The 20,274-nt window shown below is 45.8% G+C and overlaps 1 protein-coding gene across 1 annotated transcript in view; it reads left to right on the top strand.

The window, feature by feature from the left end:
* Positions 1-20,274, top strand: part of LOC149357335 (luciferin 4-monooxygenase-like) — an 81,887-nt gene that overhangs the window by 6,475 nt on the left and 55,138 nt on the right. The window contains exon 2 of the mRNA XM_089576566.1: positions 5,592-5,799. Within this exon, the coding sequence (XP_089432692.1) occupies positions 5,592-5,799 (208 nt within the window). The remainder of the gene's footprint in view (positions 1-5,591; positions 5,800-20,274) is intronic.

The raw sequence follows: 20,274 nt of genomic DNA, 5'->3' as shown, positions 1-20,274 counted from the left end.
TTGAGAACCAGGCATTGGTGCTGTAAGTCGAGCATATATCCATCTATTTCTCCGTCCACAAAGCTTCCTTCATGACAATCAGGAACTATTAGTGGAGTGTTTCTTGAAGAACGAATATGTATGAAAAATCACAAGTTGTCTGTAATTGTACGTACATGTCTTGCTCGAATTCTTTGCCTCAATCTATCGAAAAGCTGAAACAGCTGATGAGTTGCGCTCAAATTTCGCATTAAGAAGTAACGTAATCACCGGCAATTTTTTTGTTGCCGCTGCCCTGCCTACTTCGTATAAGGAATGTGTTAGCGCATGTTTTTTTCTTTCCAAGAGGATCTGTGAAAGTGTGGTCACATGGAATCAAACCCAGGCCCAGACATCTCTGAAAAGCAGCTTCTCTTGTGTGAAAGCACTCTGACGTGGCCTGTCAGTGACATTCTTGCGAAGAAGGGTACTTTTAAAGAAAAGATCGATTTCTTGACAGAGAGAATTAGAAGTTTGGAAAATGAAGTAGAAAAAATGAATACTTTGAAAACGAAAGTAAAGGATCTGAAATCAACCATTGCTTAGCATGAATGCAATGTATCATACCTGCTACATAAAACCGACGATCTGGAAAACAGTAGGTAGTCGTATTTACAACCTACTCATTTACGGCATAAAAGAAGAAGAGGAGGGAAGAGAATTACAGCTAAGGTGCAAATTACCAAAGGATATTGTTGATGAGTTGCAATCAATAGCATAGAAAGGTGCGACCGAATAGGTATGAAATCAAAAAAGAATCGCCTTGTCATCGTACAGCTGCTTGACTATCGAGAAAAGAATTTCAATAATGAAGTAATGCCCGAAATTAAAAGTTACAGAGCTTTCAGTCAGTGAGGACTTCTTTGAAAGAATTCGTGATGTCAGAAAAAATTGTGGGAACGCTCATGCCAGGAAAGAGTAACGGTGCTAAAGTGAAGCTGGTGTTTGACAAAATAAGTATTGACGGTAAGATGTTTGGATGAGATAGCACAAAACGCAATCGGTATGAGATCCCCGAGAACCAAAAATGACACCAGAGAAAGAAACGATAGCGTTCAAACTTCTAAACCTAAATTGTCGTAGCGTTTTCAATAAACTCTTGAAATTGACGGTATGCTGTTCTCGCACGACGCGTACGTTGCTATGCTTACGGAGATCTGGTTGAGCAGTGAAATATTCACAGCGAATTTGTTCCTAAGGACTAGAAGGATTTTCGGGGCGACCGCAACAGAAGAGGTGGAAGAGTTGCCGTTTTATTCAAATCATCAGTTCCACATTTAAGACTGCCTGATGCGCTAGGCATTGAAGCCAATTTTTGCGAAACGCATAGCAATGAGGTCCGCTTTGCTCTTGGAGTTTTTTATAGGCCTCCGCGCTCCTCTGCAGCGGTCCTTGAAAATTTGTGAGAATATTTGAAGCGTCATGTACGAATGGAAATAATATAATAATGCCAGTGTTATAATAACACTGGCAGGTGACTTTAACTTATCATTGATTTGCACACTTTTCATCGCATTCCGTCCATAGTGTTGATTACATCATATTAGGCATTATGTTCGCATGGGTCTTGCTGTAAGTAGCAAATAATTCACAAAAGTATAAGCAAGTATGTAATGGATGTAATGGATTTAATGTAATAGATTTTCACAAAGCATTCTATAGGGTGTCATAAAAAGGTAATATACAAACCACCAGACGCAGTAATGACAGCCTACTTTTAAAACAGAAGTCAATTCGTTACCTTAAACAGCACTTCTACATGCGCCGAGGTTGTCTGCTTCCGCCAGGGGTTCGTTTGGGATTACATTTATGTTTAATATTTAATAATGACAATGTGGCAGGTGTTTCCGTCTGCGTTAAGCTTTAGGCAGATGACTGTTTTATATGCAGAGGTCTCTTCAGTTGACGTTCAGGTGCGACTTAGTAATGACCTCGTAAAAGTCATACTTGGTGTGATCAACGGCAAATGTCCATTAATATTGAAAAAAAAAACATTTTCTTGAAAATTACACACAAGAAAAGACGTCTTTCTTTGTGCATGACACTAGGACCCTATCACTGCTGGAAGTAACAGAGTGCAAATACTTCGGCCAGTCGATAACTAGTCATCTTTCGTGAACAAAACACATGGATACTATATAGCAAAATCCGCAATGAGACTTTGGTGTCTAGGTCATCAGGAGGAAACTCGCCGTGCCGTTTGGGTCGCCTCGACCTTTTACTTGAACTGAATCCTCCGTCAGGCTTGCCCCGCTCTGATGCTACGTTGTTCTGTCGCCTGTGGCGGGGAGTGGCGTTTACAAATGGTTACTGCCACTTAGTTGCTATGGCAGACTCTCCTGCGTGTGAAAACTGCGGGTGCGAAGATACAAATAGGCACCTACTTTGTGACTGCCCCCGGTTTGAGCGTGTCCTCCTGACAGCAACACTTCGACGCTTTGATCACCGTCCCCTTAAAGAGGCCAAGGTTCTGGGTCCTTGAAATACACCTTCATCGCAGAGGACAGCTGTGAAGCGCTTTTCAACTTTCTGAAGGACTCAGGACTGAGTTCAAGGTTATAAACTTTCATACTGCGCCCTGTGTATTTTGTGTGCAATGGCCTACGGACACGTGAAAAAGTGACCTTCCTTTCCTCTCTCCCCTTTCTGTGCCTCCCACCGTTCCCCTTCCCACCTGTAGGGTACCACACTGGGCGCAGCCGAGTCAGCCTCCCTGCCTTTCCGTTCATCTCTCTCTCTCTTCCGTAAACTGTTTTTCTTAAAGCGCTCACTAAAATCATCCACGCCTACTGTTCGCTATTTAGCGTACAATTCTCTTATTCGTCCATTGTTGAAATATGCCGTAATTATCTGAGACTCTTTCATCATAACCAACGTCAACAAACAAGAAAGAATACAGCATTAGGTGGTTATGTTTCTTTACAATTCATACGGCCGTACATCTGCCAGCGAGCTCTTGAAACGCAGTGGATAATCCTCACTGACTGTGCGCAATCCTGTCTTCCGATTAATGTTTCATTTTCGGTTGGAGATTGGCCATTTTAAAGCTAGTACTTTCCAATTTTTTACTCACTCCTCAGGTTATAACACGAGATGGAATGATTGAACAATAACATCTTTGAACATGCGGAATAACTGTTTTAAATATTCTTCTTTGCCGACGGCATTTATAGGCTGGAATCACCTAAATAACCATATTGTCTCCCAGAACTCTTTAGCGATGTTTGAAAAATGCCCGCAAAAGTTATGAATTTCAGCGTTTGCAAGCTTGTATGTTTTATGTCTACCTACCTTGATATGATCTTCTACCAGATCGCAGTGTCTATAAATAAATAAATAAATAAATAAATAAATAAAAAGAAATAAGGAAAGAAGGAAACGAAGAAAGAAAGGAAAAAACAGAGAAAGAAGGAAACGAAGAAAGAAAGAAAGAAAGCAGGAAAAAAGAAAGAAAGAGAGAAAGCAGGAAGGAAGGACGGAAGGAAGGAAGGAAGGAAGGAAGGAAGGAAGGAAGGAAGGAAGGAAGGAAGGAAGGAAGGAAGGAAGGAAGGAAGGAAGGAAGGAAGGAAGGAAGGAAGGAAGGAAGGAAGGAAGGAAGGAAGGAAGGAAGGAAGGAAGGAAGGAAGGAAGGAAGGAAGGAAGGAAGGAAGGAAGGAAGGAAGGAAGGAAGGAAGGAAGGAAGGAAGGAAGGAAGGAAGGAAGGAAGGAAGGAAGGAAGGAAGGAAGGAAGGAAGGAAGGAAGGAAGGAAGGAAGGAAAGATTCAAGCCAGTTTATAATAGACCAGTTTCAAGCTGGCATTAGACAGAGGGCAGCAGCGTATGGAACATGGAATCAATGTTTTTCAGCGTTAAAACTGCTACCAATCTCTCTGTCCGAGTACGAGAGGGTATAGCAGTAGCAATATGCTGGCACGTAACCATTAATTTAAAGCAATAAAGGGAAGGCGTAGAAGAAATGCACAAAAGTAATTGTTTTCTGAAAACGACTGCTTCCGACTGAAGTGTAGGGTTGGAAAATTACACCGTATTATGAAATAACCATTCAGGTTTTAGAATTGACTTCAGTTCCGTGCATCAAAAGAGGTCATTTTAATCATGTCGAGTTAAAACGATAAGTGTACTAAAGGGTGAGTCTAAAATCACTCGTTTGAAAAAGAGGCTGCATGAAAATAACACTTTCTCAAGCATAGCGTAATGCACAGTTTTTCTATTTTCACATGAGTGCCAGATAGTGTTCCGCACCAAGACAACTGGCAAACTTGAAAGGCTCACGTATATTAAGTTTCGACAAAAATGGCCCGTTATACCAGCTGGTAAGAAGATATTGCAGGGAATCTTTGCAGTGGTTGTTTATTCTTCAAACTGCCTGCACGCCACTTTATCGCTTAGTTTGTGGTGGAAGACAAGGCCAGATTTATCTCGTTTGATCTCATCAAGCCGGAGTCGATTCTACGTTGTTCCAGAATGTTGTAGTAACTTTGCGCGCATATTAAGCATGAAATGCTTTTAGCTCCTGTTGTAGTGACGTCACGCCGAGACCGAGAGCCAACATCCGGGCACTGAATTCCACTCATCCGGGCACTGAATTGCACACATCCGGGAGCTGAAACGAGAGTATCCGTGGACCGTACGAGATTTAACGAGACTCTCTAAGAGAGAGGGCCGCTTAGAGCAAGAGGGGAGCTCCAGGGCGAGAAGGGCTTTGGGCGGAAAAACTGCTTCCGCGCCGTCCCCAAGGATGGCGCCGAGGTCGCACACTCACGCATGTGAAAGACCGTCCGCTGGGCCTTCAGCTCATGACGTTTCCCCCTTTGGCAGGCAGATGTATACACGCTCGCGGAGTATTCGAACACGCTGCATATACATTCTTGTCAGGCCTGCGCCTCGTCGTACGCTTCTGCATCGTCCTGCATTTCAATGCCGCCACCGTCACAGCTGCTTAAGCCGAGCAATGGAGCCTGACAGAAACCGGATACAGCTGACGAGGCAGGGCGGAAGAGATTCCCCAGAAACTCACGGGAAACGATTGCGTCCACATGGACCAGAGCACAGTATGTGTGGTGTAGTGTGTTGAACACTAGACCCATTTGAAGATTTTGACTAGCACCATCTACAACCAATGTGTTATGCCTGTAAACATTTCATGCTTACTCTACTCTCGGTTACGGGAGTGGCAGAGATTTTTTTGAAAGTTCGCTATCAGCTTTAAATTCAGTGCTGCTGAGAGCGGGGGCATTCAGTTCGACGACCGCCTAGTACGACGGTTGCTACGCCGCCGCCGAGTAATTCAGTCGTTTGCGGGCGCAAGTTAGCCCAAATAAAGAGTTTCGTATGGAAGCCATTCTCGCCGTCTTGGTGGTCTAGGACTGCCGTCCCCACTACGTGACATTATTATGTCACCTAAACGAAGTAGAAATGTCCTCTTTATAGCCGTTGAACATCAGCTACGCTTTCTTCTTTAGAAAAGCTATTTTGTTAGAATTGGTTTTGTCACATGGGGATATGCCTATACTATCTTAGGCTGCTTGTTTTTGCACGGATGGCTGTTTGTGTAATACTCTGTCGTTTCTCAGGTCGACGCCATCTCGAACGCGCGGTACACCTTCGCCGAGTTGCTCGACGCCTCGCGCCAAGTGGCCGACGGGCTGCGGCGGCTGGGCCTGAACACGGGAGACGTGGTCGCGTTCCACAGTGGCAACAGCTGTGAGCTGGTGGTTGCCCTTTGCGGAACGTTCTTCGCGGGCGGCACTGCAGCCCTGATCAAGACTAACCTCACCAAAGGTTTGTGACGAGCCATACACCGTCATACCGTCACCGTCACTGTCGCGTCAGATGGCGCTTTACTGTAAAGACTTCCTGCATGAAACGGTAACAGCGGCCCACTAAAACGTTCGTCGACGACGCGTACGTCCCTTTGCCGCAACAGATTTGGGTGTGGAAGCTGAAATGAACGTTATTGTATAGTAAGAATGTCTAATTAGTGTCTGAGAAATTTATATTAGTTTTCGGCGCATCACTTCTGCCGACTTGCAACCGCCATCGCTCCGTCGCTGATCATAATTTCCAGCACCAGGATACATGAAAACACGGACATGCCTTGTTCAAAAAATCGTGCGTAAGAATCTTCTACACTGTTTCTAACAAAAAAATATTGCACACTCGAGCACGTTAGACAGCAAGCTTTCCATTAAGCGAAAAAAAATGGGTGCTTAAAATTGAGTTCTCGGTCTTTTTAATGTTGGATGACACTTTAAAAAATGTAATAATAAAATATTCTCTAGAAATAGTGTAGTCCAGCCTATGGTGTTGAAACTTTCTTCAAATAATTCGATCATCCAAGGAATGTTTATTATTAAAGTTTGGCATTAAAAAAATTACAATTGGTTTATATTTACATTTTTCACGCATTTATGTATTTTTTCAGTAAAATTGCTAATAACACTGTGGAGGAGACGGAGACGAAGCCGGCCCTTTGCGGACGCTGACATTTTGTCAGAAAAACATTTGAATGAAGACTGGCTGGATTAGATAAGTAACAAAGTAGTTCCTGTGAGATACAGAGCTCAATATGGGAAGAGAGCTTTCTGTGCAGAAAATCTGAGGTTTGAATAAAACTGAATCTTGTACATCAGATGAAAGCAGCACGAAAAAGTCGCATTACAGGATAGGAGCCGTTTCAATTTTAAAAGATAGCTTTGTATCGTGGAGTGCGCATTCTTGATGCTCTGTCGATGCATAGAAGCTTCAAGGGCAAGGGGAACCTCAGGAGACAGACACAGCGTGCGAAACATGTTTCCTAGCACGCGCCTCTTCAAGCAAACAGGAGAATCGGTGGCAGGACTGCAGAAAGTCATCGATCGCTTCAAGTTCAGCACAGAGCGGGCAAAAACACCACATTTCCGGAGGCGGAAGTTCAGCTGAGGTATGCGACAATGTAGCGGCTTAAAAGAAACCTCAAGCTTGCGTGATAGCCAATCTTTGCTTCTTCAGTGAAAGAGGTGGTGCTGGTTGCCTGCAGACGCACTAAGCGCTGATGCAGCCAATTCTCCCATTAATACATACGTGAGTAACGTAGCCGCCGTAATATACACGCAGTTCGGTACAAGAGGAACGACAGGACGCGACGAGATTCCTTCGACAATGTATTTCGCACTTCACTTCAGTGTAACGATTTGTGCTCAGGAACCCAAACTAACCGTAGTCGACGGTTTGACAGAATATTTTCTGGTGAGAGAGAAGCATATTTCGCAAAAAAAAAACTATCGACAAAAAAAAAGAACGTGCTGAAACATTACGTTTCAGGTCCCTTACAGGTATACCATGCTCACAATGAGGACGGGTGGAGCAGCGCTTCATATAAAGTACGTGTTTGCAGCGCAGTGATTGGGCGTAGATATGATAATGTTGCCTTTTCTCCTGTTAACAACATTATTGATATTCTGAATAAAGAACATTTTTAAAGCGCATGTGATAACTGAGATACAAAAGCAAATACAAATACAAATACCTTTTTTTCAACACCAGGGATGTTAGGTGTACACCAAAAAAGCCTATGACTGGCTTGACAGAGGGGCGCACCTCCCTACATAAAAACCGGCAGCAACAGAACACGGACAGAACAATAAAAAAGACTACAGTGCATAGGTAAACATCATATTCAATAAAAATGATTGAACATCCTCTTGCAATAATAGATAAGTTAAGTCGGCAAGATTAACACGAAACACTCAGGCGCTGAAAAATGCAAAACGAAGAATAACGATCACAAAATAAAAAGGGATAAAGGAGGAGAAAACTTGCGGTAAGAAAAAAAAAACCACATCGTTAGGTCATCGGGGCTCATTGCGCCGATTAAGAAGAGTTGGCATTATATGTCGCAGCATTTGAGGACCGTAATTAGTACGGAAGGATGGCACGTACCAGACGTCGTTGTTACGTGTTGGGTAGTCATTAGCTTTGGGCCGTAAGTTAGCTGTGTCATCAAAGAATGCGTCATGATTTTTCCGTTTTCTTTCATGTCGTTTGCTTAGCAATAAATTATATATTTCTCCATGTCCAAGACGAAACGAAACAGAGCCGTACCGAACACAGTGCGTTGATGCCAGAAAGTTGAGTTCTAATGCCTCTGACATCATACGCGCTCTTAAGAACAACGCGGAGACAATGAGTGCGTCATAGTTATGGCAGAAGAAAACCCGCTGTCAAACTTTCGCAATCTCAGGATCATCACAAAAAAATTCCACCAAATAAATACGGGTGGAGGTGGAGCCAGAGTGCCCAGTCGATGGACAGGGAGACAATACCCACCAATGTTTTTTCTTCGTACTGTGACGCATCAGTCGCAATTAAACAAGAAAGCGAAAGGACATATGTTAACTTTAGAATAAAGTGTGGAGCATACGAAAGGATGGGAGAGAATTTGAAAAGAAAAGGATTACAGTAGCTCGCAAGTTTAAGAGATCAAGGACAATTTTGACTACCCAGATTGGAGGAATCTGCATGCGAAACTAAGTGTCACTCAGTTATGCCCCAAGCTGTCAAAGAAATATCAAACGAAACGCATGTAATCGCGAACTGCACATTTTTAAAAGCGACTGGACGCATAAAAGGCGCGAACTTGATGACAAGGATGGTAACCCGCTCCTCTCAGTAAAAACAAGAATTAGCAAGAACTATTGGAAGGCCCGGGCAAACGCGGATTGCTTCTCGCACCACGTAAATAAGTGGCAGAAGTTTATAGTCACGTGCTCTATAGACCAGATGCCCCCAGGTTTAAGATGGGACGGCTGTACATTCCAAAAATCACAAGAAGCCAGTGTCTTCTCTTGCCGGAACGGGTGTTGCGGAACCTGTGCAACATGCCGACTGCCAAACTGCTTTCGTAGTTTTCTGCTCTATATGGACCCACCAGGTAACAGAACTGCTATTTATAACCCCGGAATATTTATGAGACGGAAAGGCAACAGATATTTTTACTTTGATTGATAGCGGTAAAATAACATTGCGCATGACATTAAGAGAAAGATGGACATTTAGTTGCGGCTGCAAGGAATGTGTAACAGGGGTGGCTTCATTCGTGGAAGCAAAACTGTCATGTGGTCAGCATACACGTAGGATTTAACACCATCATTTCGCGTAATAAAGCAGAGTAAAATGTGTAAAAGAACAGCGGACACAATAACCCCTTCATAAACGCCATCCACTGTGAAAATCTACCAGAAGAAGCTTTATTTCGTAACAATAAAGTTCTCTGGCAGCCAGAAATGCAGATATCCAAGTCACAAGGCAACTTGAAAAGGAGAGAACGTATAACCCTTGCAGCCGAGTCCAGGGCTCGGCGCTGCCGTCGGCATTACAAACATCCGGAGGGACAAACGCAGCGTATTTTTTCATCGACGTGCTAATTGAATGCTGCTCTCGAGGTCACCATGAGCACACTAGGTAAAACAGCCCGGCCTAAATTATGTTGGGTGCGGATTCAACAACCCAATTTCTCAAATAAAAGAAATGATTCGGCCATGCAAAAACCTTTCAACTAAGTACTCTGGATTCCCGGTGAAAGAAATTTGTCCTGTATTATCTAAACTGAAACCTTTGCCATAAATTTTAAGCACTGGGAATACGTTCGCCTTTCATGGAATAATTCTCTTTCGCTAATAAGTCCTTGGGAGATCCTAAAGTTACATTTGAAGTATTTATAAATTTATTCATTAATTTTGAGAAAGACAGTTGATGTTTGATGCCCCAGCGGCCGGTGTCGACTTCTGAGAAAAAACAGAATAAGCAGCGCTCACAAACGCTGGGCTCTGATGTTCTGTTCTGTAGTATTGGCACTCGCGCTCATATCATCTGCCTTTTCGTATGTCGTCCAAACATCTGTGTGATGTGTTCACGTTATAGCGAAGGTTGTGCATGTCTCAAATTTTCTAATGCACTGGAAGTACAACGCGCATGTCTGCTCATTTCAGGAAAGCGTCTATTGGCGCAGGAAAAAATCTTAACAAAACCGGACAACAACGATCGCCGAGTGGTTTGATTATCCGTCTCGCATGCGGGAGCCGCTGTTCGATGCCCACTGCCGCCTGGTAGCGTATTGCAAAAGTATATCCGTTAGGCGGAGTTAAATTTTTGAAAATCGGATGGCCGGTTTGGACTTGTCGGATGCTTGTCGCGAGCAACGAATGACGATGGCACGTTGGCCGATGCTCGTGTACCTGGCGGTTAGCAGTACGAAGAGCGGTTCGGGTCTTCTACCGCTCGTCCGGTGACACCGGTTGGGGCAGCAACTCCGACTTCTTAACAAACAAAACTGATTCGTTAAGGACGGGACCGGAATGCAAGGCGGTATAAGAAAAAGGCTGTATAAAAGCGGCGAACACAGTGACTCGGAGCGCTCCTCTCAAGTGTGTTTACAGCTGGTTTTCAACCCTTCGATAATTGGGCGGAGCTTTACTAAATCTTCTCTTCTCCAATTTCGGCCAATAATGGTGCAATGGCGCCATATATCCAGTGGGCGGAGCCCAGGGGCTTGCCAGAGCCCGACTCAGTGGACCCCGCACTTCCTCGAACGTGCACGGCGCGCGGTTTCGCATATGCACCTCGCTACATCTGCAACCCATCGAGTAACCCCCACATCAGCTTTAGTGTCACTGTTGCCAGTAAACAGAACCGCACCGCTTAGCTCGACAGTCGGGTGGTTTGAGAAGTTCGCCGACCCTATTGAACCCCTCACTTGAGAGCTTGTCCCTGCTGAACGGAAAAAGAACCTCGGCCCTTTGCGACCCTGACAAGGCCGCTCGCGGTCTCACTCCCCATTTTACACGGCCTCAGACAGCGTCCAAAGAGCACGACGCGCTTTTATTAAGCATGAAATGCTTTTAGCCCCCGTTGTCGGCAGTGTGGTGACGTCACGCCGAGACCGAGATCCACTCATCCGGGCATTGAAATCCACTCATCCGGGCATTGAAATCCACTCATCCGGGCATTGAAATCCACTCATCCGGGCATTGAAATCCACTCATCCGGGCATTGAAATCCACTCATCCGGGCACTGAATTCCAGTCATCCGGGCATTGAAATCCACTCATCCGGGCACTGAATTCCAGTCATCCGGGCACTGAATTCCAGTCATCCGGGCTCTGAAACGAGAACATCCGGGCACCGTACGAGACTTAACGAGAATTAACGAGACTCTGTAAGCCCTCCTACGCGACCGGCATGCAAGCGCCGGTTGGTCTCCAAAGGAGTCACAAAAAGTAACTACTGCCAGTGCCGTCTCAATGTTTATCAAGATATCAGTCGCTGTGCGTATGATAATGCACGGAATTGTAATTTCCGATTTCTAATAACGCGTGCAAAAAGCACATAAATGCCACGATACACTTGGTTGTCGTGCGTGATCTCTTAGGGGCTTCGCGCATCGAAGCAAAGCCGCGCAGGCGGACAGGGGCCCGGGGGAGAAGCGCTGCGTTCAAAGGGCAAGGCATCGCGCCGAACGGGTGGTGGCGTTCCTCCCTTCCTTTACGGTGCGGTTCGGGTGTCCACCGAGATGGCAGAGAATTACTCCACCATTTCCTTTCCTCAAAAAACCTTGCGTTCAAATGGCAAGGCATCGCGCTGAACGGGTGGTGGCGTTCCTCCCTTCCTGCACGGTGCGGTTCGGGTGTCCACCGAGATGACATTAGGCCCGTAAACATTTCATGCTTACTCTACTCTCGGTTACGGGAGAGGCAGAGAATTTTTTTTATACTAACCCCTTCGACTTCCCATGGACACGGCCATTCACTGCGAAAAATGTATGTGAGACACCAGCGCCACAGGCTTCCAATTTAACAGGTGCACTCGAGCAGACGACGATCAGGATGCAATCACGTGACATGATGTAATTTCCGCCGGCTGTAACGCCGCTAGGCGTTTGTGAAATGACTCTGGAGAAATTTCGCTGTGATGAAGAACTCGGTTTGCATATCTCATTTGGGTTCTCGTTACATGACAAGACTGGTGACATGTGCTGGCGTCATATGAACGTAGATGCAGCATCTTTCTCAGCACTGCAGCATAGCGGCGGCGCACTACGGTCTCTTCCCGCCTGGTCTGAGGCCGGCGCAACTCTAGGGAAAGGACAGAGGGCATACAGAGGAAGGCGACACAGATATATTAACAAAAAACAGTGACAGTGTATTGCTTCCAAAACATACAGAAATAGAAAGCACACCACACACGCAGAGAAAATTAGAAAATAAGAAATGACACCTCCAGCGCATGTGTGCTGTCAAAGTTCACGAAAAGGAAAAAGGAACACAACGGAAAAGAGCACCGGCATTATCCAACCCGCTGGCCTTGCCCGCTTGCCCAACTACGCGCGGCGCCTGTACTCAAATGAAGAGATCCATCGTAATATTGCCGCGTAGGTAAATAGCCTTGCGGGTGAGTCAAGGATGAACCCCCAAGAACTAGGCACCGCATCGTTCAGCAAGAAAGCCAGAGAGAAAAACACGACCCGGCACTTCTTCTTCGGAAATATCCTTTGTCCTCGTCTGCGCTAGCGGATTTACCCCCACCTCCTTCCCCTCCTCCATTTGGGAACCATAGACCCGATGATAAAGAAGACTTTGAGGGGCACAAGGTCAGTGCGTCCTAGCGTGGTAAGGTTTGAGGCGGACGATGTGGACTCGGCAGCAGCGACGGCAAACCGACTGTTTCGCTGATTCTTGCGTGTTTTACGCTGCAGAAAGAAGACAGCTGTACCCATCGCCGCTATCACCTGGGCGTTTCAGCGACCATCGAGGACATATCGGACGCATCTGACGTCACTACCGACGTCACCAGCGGAAACCTAGAAAAGAAGGCTCCCACCCCGGATCTGGCACTCGGCAGCAGCGACGGCAAACCGACTGTTTCGCTGATTCTTGCGTGTTTTACGCTGCAGAAAGAAGACAGCTGTACCCATCGCCGCTATCACCTGGGCGTTTCAGCGACCATCGAGGACATATCGGACGCATCTGACGTCACTACCGACGTCACCAGCGGAAACCTAGAAAAGAAGGCTCCCACCCCGGATCTGGCACTCGGCAGCAGCGACGGCAAACCGACTGTTTCGCTGATTCTTGCGTGTTTTACGCTGCAGGTTGGTGTATCAATTTGACTTTGTCGAACGGGAGAACTGTGTAGCTTTTGCTGTTGCTGCTGCCGCAGTTTTTGTTCTTTGTGTGTACCAAGTGAATCCTGTAGTGATGCCTAAAGGCTCGGCGAATGATGACAGGGATGCCAGAAGTGAACTACGTGAGCTTCGTGCTGAAATGAAAAGTTTGAAAGATTCCATGACTTTTATCAATGCAGAATTTGAGGAAATCAAAAAGAAACTAGCTGAACAACAAGATGAAAACAAAGATCTTAAGAAAGAGAATGAAAGTCTGCGGAAAAGGGTCAAGGCAAATGAACATGCCATTGAACAGCTTCAGCGAAGAATGGTTCAAACAGAGCAGTACTCTCGAAGGTGTAATGTCGAAATAAAAGGCCTGGTGCAGAAAGAGAATGAAAATGTTGCTGAACTGGTAACAAAGGTAGGCAGTGCTTTAGGCGAGACTATCGCTGCTGATGACATAGCAGTTTGTCATCGCGTGCCAACTCGTGAGGAAGGCAAAAGCAACATAGTTGTGCCATTCAAATGCCGCGAAAAAAGAGATGCGCTTCTGGAAAAGGCTCGAAGCAAATACATAACGAATGAACAAGTCGGCTTCGTAGATAGAGAAAGTGTGTTCGTTAACGAACACCTTTGCCCTACGCTGAAGCGACTTCTTTCCTTGGCGATAAAAAAGAAACGTGAGTTTGACTGGAAGTTTGTATGGGCCATGAACGGAAAAGTTCTTGCGCGGAAAGCTGAGGGAAGCGATGTGGTGCGAATCGAACACGATAAAGACTTGTCAAAGATTGACTAAGGTGGTATGTTGCTAGTTCTTTGCTTTCATCGTCATCATGTTATATCGAGAGTTCTGCTCACCTTCTGATATAACACTGCAGGCGCCAACCCAGGCATTAATATCGGCTGTCCATATCAATGCACGTTCGTTGGCATCAAAGCTAGAACAATTCACTATGTTTCTCGACGAATTCCGGTTCCGAATGCATGTCATCATGATCACGGAAACATGGTATCACGATGAAAGCCAGACGCTAACATTAGCAGGCTATAAACTCTACTACCAAAACAGAACTGAGGGACGGGGCGGCGGCGTAGCGATACTTATCAGGGATGATATATGCTGTGAAGTGGAGCACCGTTTCACGTGTACTACTGCTGATCTGGAGGCGTTATGTGTTTGTAGTGGGAAAGATATGTTTTCTGTAGTATATCGCCCTCCTTCCGGGAACAAAAACCATTTTTTGACTTTCATCGAAGAAATGTTGGAGTACGCTTCCTGTCATCAATACCGTTTGCTTCTGGGAGGCGATTTCAATATTAACTTAGCTGGAAATGACACACATTCCGTTCAGTTCAATAACACACTTCTGGCTTCTTGCTTTTATTCCGTTATCAATACACCAACGCGGGTAACCGAAACAGGCGAGTCTGTCCTTGATCTTTTCATTGTCAACTCAGATATTTCCGTACATACTGCTGGAACCATATGCTATGACTTAAGCGACCACTGTCCAATATTTATTGCGTACTCCAGCTATAGACCACGAGAAAAGACAAGCAAGGACGTACCTCTGTACAGGAATATATCGAATGGTAATATGGAATCCTTTCGGGCCCGCCTATCAAACAACGACTGGTCTCCAATTTATAACGAGAGTAATGCCTCTGAAGCTTACAACAAATTCCTGCTTATGTTCTGCTGTCTCTATAACGAATGCTTTCCATACAAGAAAGCAAGAAAAAAGAACAAAATAAGGAAGCCATGGATAACACCCGATCATTTGAAGGCGATTAAGGAGAAACAAAAACTATTCCAAGATTTCTTGCGTACGAGAGAAATGACAGCACTAACAGACTTCAAGAAATACCGAAATAAGTTAACCGCAGAGTTAAGAAGAGCAAAGATCGCTTACTATAATAACCTCATATCTGATGCTTCAAGAACCGGTCCTCGGGAAGTGTGGAAGGTGGTCAATGAAATTCTCCAAAGGAAACGTCGGAAGTGCAGCCCCCCTGAAATGTCAATAGATGGCAAATGTATTTCGGGTGTAGCTTTAGCTGAGCATTTCAATGCGCACTTTGTAGACATGATAAAGCCAACCTGTGACGAAACAGGGTCAACGCCCACTGACGAACAAAATGCCACTATATTCTTGGAACCAACGGATGAAATCGAAATTTGTAGCGCATTCCTGAACCAGAGAAACACCAACTCAGTCGATGTCGACGACCTTCAGATAAAGCCTGTCAAGTTCGTAATTGACGTTATTGCGCCTCACTTGACATATATTTTTAACCTCGTCCTCACAACTGGCTGTTTCCCAAGTCGCATGAAAAAAGCAAAGGTATCGGTCATCTTTAAAGGCGGCAAAGAAAACGACGCGGCTAACTACAGGCCGGTATCTATATTACCCGTGTTTTCAAAGGGCCTAGAAAAAATAATATTGGTGCGCATAGAACACTTTTTCTCCAGACATAACATATTACAAGAGTACCAACATGGTTTCCGTCGAGGCAAATCAACCGAAACAGCGCTGCTAACAATGAAAGAGCTCATCATCAAAAATATTGAATGCAAGACGCTTACGCTTGGTATTTTTATAGATTATAGCAAGGCCTTTGACTTTCTAAACCACAAAATTCTTTTGAAAAAACTTAGTGCTTACGGTGTCCGCGGTGTATCTTTGGTGTTGTTTAACTCTTACCTGAGTGATCGAAGGCAGTGTGTTAGTATTGGGGGCCATACCTCATCGTTTAAGAGCATTTCATCTGGTGTGCCACAAGGCAGTCTTTTGGGACCATTTCTTTTCAATGTATATGTCAATGACATTGTTCAACCCAATTCCGATGCTTGTTATGTTCTTTACGCTGACGATACCAGCGTATTTGTTTCTGGTCATGACATACAAGAGGTGATTGCTAAAGCAGAAACTGAGATGACAAAGATAATCAACTGGTCCAATGCCAATGGTCTTAAGATTAACGCAAAAAAATCGAAAGCCATCATTTTTAAACCGAGTGGCACACAGGCTATAATGCACCATCTTTTAACACTCGGTACTGCTACTATTGAAGTTGTCAACCAACATAGGATTTTAGGAGTGACATTCTCGTCTGATATGAAATGGACACACCACATCGATTTCTTGCGCAAATCACTATCATCGGCTGCGGGAGCACTTGCCAGATGCCGACATTATCTCCCGGAAAAAGTAAAGGTTCACATTTACCACGCATTATTCACGTCACATTTAAACTATTGCTCGCTTGTTTGGGGAACAACAACGATTAGTAACATTAACGCAATTTTCCTTCTACAGAAAAAAGCTCTTCGTAATATTGGTAATGTATCGTACTACCATCCGACAGAAGAATTGTTTGTGAGGTATAAAATAATAAAAGCAAAACATTATCTAGAATTTCGCTTACTGCACACTTTCTTTTATGCAAATAATGCCCTTCAAACGTTTTTAATGAACACCGCAAGTTTACGTAAACAAAAAAGCGATGGTCGTACTCGCAGTTGTGACAGATGGTTTGTACCACACCGCCGCACCGATTATCTCTGTCAGTCCCTACAGTACCTGCTTCCATTTCTTCTGAACGATTATGAAAAGAAGGATGTATATTTCGAGACCTACAGTAAAAAACAAATGCGACAGTATTTTGTAACCCACTAAACAACCTGTGTAAAATAACCATGCTAACTTTGTATTGTATGTCAATTCCGCTATGTTTTGTGATGTTCAGCAAGAATTGAGGCCGTACGCCGATCACCTGAAATTCTCATTAACAACGATTGTTTTGTTAATAATTGTACTGTATAGTTGTTCTAATGATTGTAGGAAGATGTGTACTTACACTGTAATTTAGTTTGTAACCACTGCTGCTTTGTATGGGCCCCCAGGCACCTTTCAAGCTGTCGTAGAACAGCTTTTACGCCTGGGGGCCTTCAACCTCGAGTTGAAAATAAATGAATTGAATTGAACACCTCAGAGTGCTTGCGTCGTTGGCGTTCGGGTGTCTTGTGAAAAATGACCTCATAGTTGAGCTAACCGACACGACGAAGGAATCTATAGGGACCGATATGACCGCGCATGAGTTTTCAGCTAAGCCCACGGCGTCGGATCGCGCACCAAACACAGACAAGGTCGCCTGCCAGAAATTCAGCATCTCGTCGGCGCAGGTTGTAGCGGTGCGCATCCCGGTTTTGCTTATCTCGGATTCAAACCCTTGCAAGCTGGTGGGCATTTTCGGCACATTGTACAAATGTGGCAACGTCGCCGCTTATGTGGTTGTATTAATGGGGAAGCTTGGCGTGGAGTGTTGTCGTCACCATGCGCCCGTGAACTAGAGAGGACAATGTGATGTTGGTAGCTTCTTGGACGGCAATATTGTATGCGAACATGACATAACATACGACGTCGCCCCACGTTCCATGCTCTAAGTCCACGTACATCGACAGCATGTCTGCAAGTATCTTGTTCAGACGTTCGGTTCGTCGGTCGCACACAGAACCGCAGGCGGTCGCCCTACGGTGCTGTGCGAGACTGATAAGAAGAATGTGCTCCATGAGCTCAGCTGAAAAGGCAAGCCCTCGGTCTGTAATCAGAACCTCTGGTGCACCGTGCCGCAAGACAACTTGATGAACGAAGAATTTCGCTATCGGGATTGCGGTGCCACGGAAGAGAGCTGCCGTTTCCGCTTAGCGCGCCAGGTAGTCAGTAGCTACCACGATTACCTTGTTTCCTGTGGTTATGTAAGGAACATTCCAAATAAGTCCATACCAATTTGTTAGAATGCACTGAACGGGGGTGGAATGTGCTTTAAAATACCGGCAGGCTTGGCAGGCGGAGCCACCCATCGCAAGGAGTCCCGGCAAGTTCGGACATAATGAGCCACGGCGGCGGAGAGCCCAGGCCATTGCTACCTTTCCTAAATTCTGGCGAGGGTTCCAGTGACTATTAAGTGGCGAGAAGAAGGTTCGTCGTGAATGTCTTGCGAAATTTCATCACTTAGGATCGCTACCACAAGTAAGTACCGCGAACTGTTAAAGACAAAGTTCTTCTTGACAAGAACGTCGTCGCGGAGGCAAAGAGAAGAAGCGCGTCTGAAGGCCTTAAGGAGCGCGGCGCGGGCACCTCGAAAAAAGTCAAGTACGGCTCGGATATCCGGGTCAGTGCGCTCTTGGTCGGCGAAGTCGGTGGGGCTGAGCCGTTCACTAAGGCGTCGTCGTCATCATTGACTCACGGAGCTGGGTGCACGGGAGCACGGGAAGGACAGTCGGCGTCTAAATGTTGACGACCGCACTTGTACGTCACCTGCAGTATCATATTCCTGAAAGCGTAGGCTCCATCTTTCGAGGCGCGCTGAGGGATCCCGGAGGCTGGCTAACCAACAAAGCGCGTGACGGTCGGCGACGGCTTTGAAAGATATCCCGTACAGGTACGGGGGAAACTTCGTAATTCCCCATACGCTGGCAAGGCATTTTTTTGTGTGGCAGTGTAGTTCCCCTCCGTCTTGGACAAAGCCAGACTTGCGTAGGCGATCACACGTTGTTGTCTCTTCTGCACCTGAATCAGAATAGCGCCCAGACCAGCACTGCTCACATCAGTGTGGACCTCTGTGTCAGAATTTTTGTCAAAATGCGCCAGAACGAGTGGTGTCTGAAGGAGATGTTGCTGTTCCTGAAATGTCTGCTCCTGCGTGACTCCCCAGGTGAACAGCATATCAGCCTTGGTCAAACGGGTAAGCAGTGCGGCGATTTTCGAGAAGTTTTTGACAAACCGGCGGTAATAAGCACATAAGCCGAGGAAGCGACGAACTCTTCAGGTCACGCGGCAAAAGAAAATTCGCAATAGCAACGGTTTTCTCTTGATCCAGAAGGACCCTGTCCCGGTTCGCTATGTGACCGAAAAAGTTCAGCTCCTTAAGCAAAAGGACATTTTTCAGTCTAAAGTCTCAAGCCAGATGACCTAATAGCCTGCAGGGCCACGTCGAGACGACAAAGGTGCTCTTTGAAATTTGGGACGAAGAGTATACAAGACAAGTGTGCCACTTCGGATCGGCAAGAACGGTGCCATGAGTCTTTGAAAAGTGGCTGGTGCGAAGCAAAGACCGAAAGGCATGACCTGGAACTCGTATAATCCGTCTGTTGTGATAAATGCCGTTTTCTCGCGGTCCCTCTCGTCGACCTCGAATTACCAGTAGCCCAACTTTAGGTCCATGGAAGAGAAATATTTGGTGCACAGAGGCGATCTAGGGCGTCGTCGGTTCTTGGAAGAGGATAAACATATTTTTGTGTGACGTTCAGTCAACGGTAGACGACGCAAAACCGCAACTTCCCGCCTTTTTTCTTTACAAGGACCACAGGAGCGGCCCACGCGCTCCATGACGGGCGGGTAACGCCGGTATCCAGCATTTCATGAACTTGAGCCCTTATAGTAGTGGGAAACGTGATAGGGTGACTGACAGACGGACTGGGTTGTGTCGGCTGCAATAATGCGGTGTTTTACCAGATGTGCGCGTCCGACGCGTGCCGATGACCCATGGGGGCTACGGTAGCAGTTGAGCAGGATCCGGACTTCTTCTTCACAGGGGTGAGACAGGTCCGGATTCACATCGTAATTCAGGTCAGTAGGGGCGTCGAATTCCGCTGGCCGCGCGCTGGATAAACTGTGCGCGCACTTAGTTTCTTTGATGGCTTCACGATACGCCACAGTCCTCCCCTTATTCAGGTGTTGGTGTTCATTGCTGAGGTTGGTAATGAAGACATCAACTTTCCCATCCGCGAGGAGGACAACTGCCCGGGCAACAGCAATGCCTCTTTCCAGAAGCAAAACCTCCTTGTTCTCGACGACACCTTCTGTTCCTCGGAGTGCCATTGTACCGATGGTCACTATGACACTAACTTCGGGGACGCTCACGTGCTCGTCAAGATAGAGATAAGGTGGTAGTTTGCAGTTGGTTTGGATGGCATTCTCCGTCGAAACCTTGACACACTTCGATGATTACGAACGTCGACCATTACGCAGTGTTCCATTAGGAAGTTCATACCGAAAATGACACCACGGGAGCACTGCACTAGCAGGACAAACGATGCCAGGAAGGTTTCT

Source organism: Amblyomma mixtum, chromosome 3 (assembly GCF_055824585.1).
Source record: "Amblyomma mixtum isolate Tamu chromosome 3, ASM5582458v1, whole genome shotgun sequence".
NCBI lineage: Eukaryota > Metazoa > Arthropoda > Arachnida > Ixodida > Ixodidae > Amblyomma > Amblyomma mixtum.
Note: the sequence above shows the minus strand (reverse complement) of the source record. Positions and strands in the feature narration are given on the sequence as shown.